At 26.7% G+C, this 7,500-nt stretch overlaps 1 protein-coding gene across 1 annotated transcript in view; it reads right to left on the bottom strand.

Moving 5' to 3' along the window:
- Nucleotides 1-7,500, bottom strand: part of LOC133665307 (cadherin-8-like) — a 28,155-nt gene that overhangs the window by 2,219 nt on the left and 18,436 nt on the right. Inside the window, exons 4-5 of the mRNA XM_062070569.1 lie at nt 7,237-7,354; nt 1,833-2,084 (exon numbers count right to left, since the gene is read on the bottom strand). Coding sequence (XP_061926553.1) covers nt 1,833-2,084; nt 7,237-7,354 — 370 coding nt within the window. The remainder of the gene's footprint in view (nt 1-1,832; nt 2,085-7,236; nt 7,355-7,500) is intronic.

The raw sequence follows: 7,500 nt of genomic DNA, 5'->3' as shown, positions 1-7,500 counted from the left end.
TGTTTATATATATGGTAATGTGAGTGTATATATATATATATATATATATATATATATATATATATATATATATATATATATATATATATATATATATATATATATATATATATATATATATATATATATATATATATATATATATATATATTATATGTGATATATTTGTATGTATGGATATGTGTATATACTGTATATGTACATATATACATATATATATGCACATGTAGGTATATATGTAAATGCATATATAAAAATATGTGCGTGCATATATATATAAATATATATTATATGTGTGTATATATATATATATATATATATATATATATATATATATATATATATATATATATATATATATATATACCCGAGAGAGACTCGGAGTAGAGCCGCTGCTCCTTCGCTTGGAAAGGAGCCAGCTTAGGTGGTTCGGGCATCTCGTGCGGATGCCTCACGAGCGTCTCCCTAGGGAGGTCCTTGTTGCACGTCCCACTGGGAGGAGGCCCCCCGGCAGGCCAAGGACCAGATGGGGGGATTACATCTCCTCTCTGGCCTGGGAACGCTTCGGGATTCCCCAGGAGGAAGTCGCAAATGTTGCTCTGGAGAGGGAAGTCTGGGGGTCTTTGCTGGAGCTGCTGTCCCCGCGACCCGATTCCGGATAAGCGGTTGAAGATGGATGGATATATATATATATATATATATATATATATATATATATTATATGTGTGTATATATATATAAATATATATTATATATAAATATATATTATATGTGTGTGTATATATATATATATATATATATATATATATATATATATATATATATATATATATATATATATATATATATATATATATATATATATATATATATATATATATATATATATACATTATATTACAGTACCTGTGCGTGTCATTCTTATAATTTGAATGAAATACATAAACATGTTATTAAATGTGTCATAATTCATTAAATTATTACTCACATGGAATCATTTGATTAATTATTGGTTTAATTATTTCGTAAATACAATAATTACTTAATGATTAATCATTGTGTGATTAAACTGATTATTTCATATTTTACATTTAAATGCAATTTCTTTTTCACGATTTGATAATTTTGCTTTTGACACATTCAAACAATTACTTGAGATGTGTTTAATGTTGTCCAATGTGATTAGTATTGATCAATTAACTAATTATTATTGAATAATTATGTCATGATTTGATTATATTAGGAATTATTGATTTTATCTTTTTGTATGATTTTTATTTTTATTTTAATACATTAGTTCATCTAATTTTGTCCAATGCATTTATTTTTTATTCAAATAAGTATGAAAAATGATAAGATTATTCATTTTTTTGTGATGTAATCAATGTATTTATAATGTAATTATTTTACAATTTATTTGTGGATTTTATTTTCGATGATTTCATGAATTTACAGTAAGACATTTAAATGGTTATTTTAATGATTATTATTTAAACTGGTATCAATACTTTTGTGATTATTCATTGTTTTGTGATTACATTTTTAATTTCCTGATTGAATTATTTTACAATTATTGACTACATTTTTTCATGATTTGATGATAATAAATATTTAATATAACAAATGTAATATTTTTTAGAGGCATTTATTTATTTAATCAGGCCCTCCAAAGTTGGCGGTGTGAAAATATTTTTTTGTTCTAAAACTTATTTTAAACTATTAATTTAATTGCGTTTTCTTTTCTTCGTATTTCACGTGTTTTGCCGTCGGCGCGTGCGCAGACCGAGTCCTGGGCTTTTGGCACCGCATGAAGATGTCGGGGAGGATCTCACCTAGGAGCAGGATGATGCAGGCCAGGATGGCGATGAGGGCGCCCATGCTGAGGCCGATGGGCAGCACGTAGGCCTCCACGTTGCAGGACTGCACCACGCCGTCCTTGCTGCAGCCGCACACGCGGATGGTCAGCGTGTTGGTGCTGCTCATGGGCGGGCTGCCGTTGTCCGTCACGATGATGGGCAGGAAGTACATCTCCTGCTTCTGCCGGCGGAAGGTGTCGTGCTTGGCCAGGACGCTGATGGAATTGTCTGCCAACACACACACAATAATAATAATAATAATAATAATAATAATAATAATAATAATAATAATAATAATAATAATAATGATGGATTCGAATTTTCCTGGACATTTGGAGTGCTTCACAGAGAACTGAAAACACATCATTCATTCACTACACATCCACACATAGATGGTGGTAAGCTACATTTGTACTACAATGCCACTACTGAAAATAACTGTAATAATACAAATAATGATAATAATACTATTAGTAAAAATAATGAAAAAAATGCTAGTATTAAAAATAATAACTAATAACAAAATAATGATAATAATACTATTAGTAAAAATAATGGAAAAAAAATGCTACTATTCAAAAATAATTACTAATAACAAAAAATAATGATAATAATACTATTGGTAAAAATTATGAAAAAATGCTACTATTGAAAATAATAACTGCAATAACAAAAATAATGATAACAATACTATTAGTAAAAATAATGAAAAAAAGCTACTATTGAAAATAATAACTGTAATAACAAGAATAATGATAATACTACTATTAGTAAAAAAAATCCTACTATTGAAAATAATAACTAATAACAAAAATAATGATAATAATACTATTAGTAAAATAATGAAAAAATTTCTGCTATTGAAAATAATAACTGTAATAACAAGAATAATGATAATACTACTATTAGTAAAAAAAAGGAAAAAAATACTACTATTGAAAATAACTGTAATAACAAAAATAATGATAATAATACTATTAGTAAAAAATAATGAAAACAATGCTACTATTTAAAATAATAACAGTAATAACAACAATTATGATAATAATAATATTATTAAAAATAATGAAAAAAAATGCTACTATTGAAAATAACAGCAATAACAAAAAAAATGATAATAATACTATTAGTAAAAATAATGAAAAAAATGCTACTAATGAAAATAATTACTAATAACAAAAATAATGATAATAATACTATTAGTAAAAATAATGAAAAAAATGCTGCTATTGAAAATAATAACAGTGATAACAAGAATAATGATAATACTATTAGTAAAAAAAAATTAAAAAAATACTACTATTAAAAATAACTAATAACACAAATAATGATAATACTATTAGTAAAAATAATGAAAACAATGCTACTATTTAGAATAATAACTGTAATAACAACAATTATGATAATAATACTATTAGTAAAAATAATGAAAAAAATGCTACTATTGAAAATAATAACTGAAATAACAAAAATAATGATAATAATACTATTAGTAAAAATAATGAAAAAATGCTACTAATGAAAATAACAACTAATAACAAAAATAATGATAATACTACTATCAGTAAAAAATAATGAAACATAAATGCTACTTTTGAAAATAATAACAAAATTATGATAATAGTACTATTAGTAAAAAAAAAAAAATGCTGCTATTGAAAATAACTGCAATAACAAAAATAATGATAATAATACTATTAGTAAAAATAATGAAAAAATGCTAGTATTGAAAATAATAACTAATAACAAAAATAATGATAATAATACTATTAGTAAAAATAATGAAAAAAATGCTGCTATTGAAAATAATAACGGTAATAACAGAAATAGTGATAATACTACTATTAGTAAAAATAACGACAACATGCTATTAGTGAACATAACTGTAATAACAAAAATAATGATAATATTACTATTAGTAAAAAATAATGAAACATAAATGCTACTATTGAAAATAATAACAAAAATTATGATAATAACACCAGTAGTCAAAATAATGACAAAAAAATGCTACTATTGAAAATAACTGTAATAAAAAAAATAATGATAATGATACTATTAGTAAACATAATGAAAATATATATATATATTGATAACAATAACAATATTAATAATATTATTAATATAAAAACATCAATAGTGATCATAGTTTTAATATTAGTAATAACACATATATAATATCAACAATATTAATAAACAACACACCCTTAAGATTATTTAAACATTTATGATTTATTTATTTATTATATTGTGATCACGCCAATAAAACAATAATACAAAATATGGTACAACTATAAAATTTGTCATTTTTAATTGTTTTACTCCTAATTTGTATTTATATTCTATCATTTCCGTCTGTCAATGTTGCTGCTGTGACAAAGTAAATATCAGTGCATCTATAATAAAACACGTCAACTTGAATTTATTTAATAAAAAGTGTGGTAAATGGTTCAAAAATAATAAATTATTGATAGGCTTATAATCAAACACATGCAACAACAGTTCAAATTGATAAGAATGGTGTATGTGTTTATGTTGAAATGTTTATTTTGTATCAAAGTCAAAGAAAAAAAAAAAACAGATCCTTTTTTTTCTTTCGATGACCTGATTTTTACACGCTCTCGGATTCCGTCAGGGTGGCGGCCTGCAGCTGGTGTGTCCGAGCAGAAGGCTGCCACCATATGAAGGCTCTCGCCCTGAGCTGCAAACATTACACGTCACCATGAACACAGCTTGTTCGGCACCAGCTCTTTGGACGGGATGAAAAAAAACAAAACAAAAAAACAAGCAATGAGCATATTTAGCGGATATAAACGTGGCGCCATCTGTCACGAGGAAGTCAACCTGCACTGAACTGTGCGAGCAGCAGGAAAAACATGTGGAGCTCATTTACTCGCATTGACTGCGAACGCATCGCCGTCCTAAACAACATGGCTGCCTTTGGAGCGCCTCGCTATTTTGGGACAAAAATGTAGATTTTAATAGGAACTTTTTACAGCAGTAATAATTTACAATGGATTATTATTTTGTGTCACTGTTATTCAAAGGAGAACAGATGATATATTATCATACAATATAAAAAGACACAATAGAATACATGGATTAATTTTTGTAAATAATGACATCAAATTAAATGTAAGTGAGGACTAATATTTATTTAGGATATAAAGTGGTTGCTTTTATTTAGCAATATTCCTAGCAAAACTGAGAGAGGCTCCATATGAGGATTTAGTGGTATAGAAAATGGATGAATTGAAAATAAAGATATGACAAATACAAAATTTAATTAAACAGTATGTGTATATTTCAAAGTCAAAATCGAAATCGAAATTGAAATAAAAATATAAATTAAAAATATAATGACGATTCAAATTAAAATTGAAATTGAAATTGAAATTGAAATTAAAATTAAAATTAAAATTAAAATTAAAATTAAAATTAAAATTAAAATTAAAATTAAAATTAAAATTAAAATTAAATTAAATTAAATTAAATTAAATTTAAATTAAAATTAAAATTAAAATTAAAATTAAAATTAAAATTAAAATTAAAATTAAAATTAAAATTGACTGGTCTATATATTTTTTAAATGCAAATGTAAAAAATTAAACAAAATTAAAAGTATAATTAAAATTAAAATTACAATTAAAATTAAAATTAAAATGAACACTAAAATAATTAAAATTAAAAATGTGATTAAAACTGACTGGTCTGTATGTTTTTTTTAAATGCAAATGTAAAAAATTAAACAAAATTAAAAGTAGAATTAAAATTAAAATTACAATTAAAATTAAAATGAACACTAAAATAATTTAAATTAAAAATGTGATTAAAACTGACAGGTCTATATGTTTTTTAAATGCAAATGTAAAAAATTTAACAAAATTAAAAGTAGAATTAAAATTAAAATTACAATTAAAATGAAAATGAACTCTAAAATAATTAAAATTAAAAATGTGATTAAAACTGACTGGTCTATATATTTTCTTAAATGCAAATGTAAAAATTGAAACAAAATTCAAAGTAGAATTGAAAGTACAATTTAAATTTAAAAAATAAATAAATAAATAAAATACAATTAAAATTAAAATTTAAATTAAAAGTGTGATTCAAACTAAATGGTCTATATATTTATATACATAAATGCAAATATAAAAATTGAAAAAAAATTAAAAGTACAATTGACAGTGAAAAAACAAAACAAAAAAACAAAAAACAAAACACAAACAAAAAATAGAAAACAGAAAATAAAAAATAGAAAATGAAAATGAAATTTAGAATAAAAGTCACAAAAATGAAATAACCCGTTGGTCAATGTTGTCCAACAACCAAATTATTACATTTTCTTATGAGGGCTGATATTTTTTTGTATTAACTGTGAGTGTAAAAAATGAATGCAAAAAATAAATCGAAAGCAAAAACGATGATGAAAATGAAAACTTGTTATCTGAGGCTGCGGAAAAACAATTCGAGCTCACAAATAAAAATAAATTCCACCAAAAATGACAGCAGCAACTTGATCTATAGTTGTGTTTCTTCCAACACAATTATTTGTGTGTTGCGGCCGTGCAGAAAAGAAGTTTGCTGTCATTTTGACTAAAAGGCCATAGGAGTTATAATAAACCCAACAGGCACAAGTTATCCAAACAATGTTGAGAACGCGTTGAATTAGGTCCTGACCCTGAGCAACTCAACCATAACGTTGAAACAACATGCTTTTTGACGACGTTTAATCAATGTTGGGTTGTGACGTTGATTCAACCATTGAAATGTAGTCATTTTCCCAACCAATATTCTACAACACAAATACAACATTGAAACAACATGCTTTTTGACAACATTAATTCAATGTCTGTTTGTGACGTTGATTCGACCATTGAAATTTGGTAATTTTCCCAACCAATATTCTACAATACAAATACAACGTTTAAACAACATGCTTTTTGACAACGTTAATTCAATGTTGGGTTTTGACGTTGATTTGACCATTGAATTTTGGTCATTTTCCCAACCAATATTCTACAACACAAATACAACGTTGAAGCAACATGCTTTTTGACGACGTTTAATCAATGGTTGGTTCTGACGTTGATTTGATTATTGATATTTGGTCATTTCCCAACCAACAACGTGGATCCAACGTCAAACTCCAACGTGGTCTCAATGTACAAACACGACTATTTTGCAATGTTGTTTCAAAGTCAGTTTCAAAGGACATGTTGTCTCAATGTCGTGTGCCTCCTGGGAAATTACCCCAATGACATCATATTATCGCTTTCCTTTGTTTCATGACTACAGTTTTGATTAATCAACTTCCTCCCGGGCCTTAAAAAAGGCTGTAGGTCCATCGAGCGTTTTGGACGGTCTGCGGTTTCCTCACCTTGGTTGTTCTTGATGGTGAAGTTGGGATTGTTGAGCATCTCCGGCACCAGGCGGTACTCAAAGTAGTGTCCCTGGACGGGGTCGTCTCTGTCCACGGCGCTGACTGTCTGGATCACCTGAGCGGAGGACGGAGGGATTATTTTGCACACATTCAGAGTCCGAGGGCCGCTAATCCGTCATCGTCTTATCGGGCTCGTCGGGGTTGATTGGGAATTAGGATTGAGGCCCGGCAGGATACTTTGGACTGCCTTCCCGTAATAAA

The sequence above is a fragment of the Entelurus aequoreus genome, linkage group LG02 (genome assembly GCF_033978785.1).
Source record: "Entelurus aequoreus isolate RoL-2023_Sb linkage group LG02, RoL_Eaeq_v1.1, whole genome shotgun sequence".
Taxonomy (NCBI): Eukaryota; Metazoa; Chordata; class Actinopteri; order Syngnathiformes; family Syngnathidae; genus Entelurus; species Entelurus aequoreus.
Note: the sequence above shows the minus strand (reverse complement) of the source record. Positions and strands in the feature narration are given on the sequence as shown.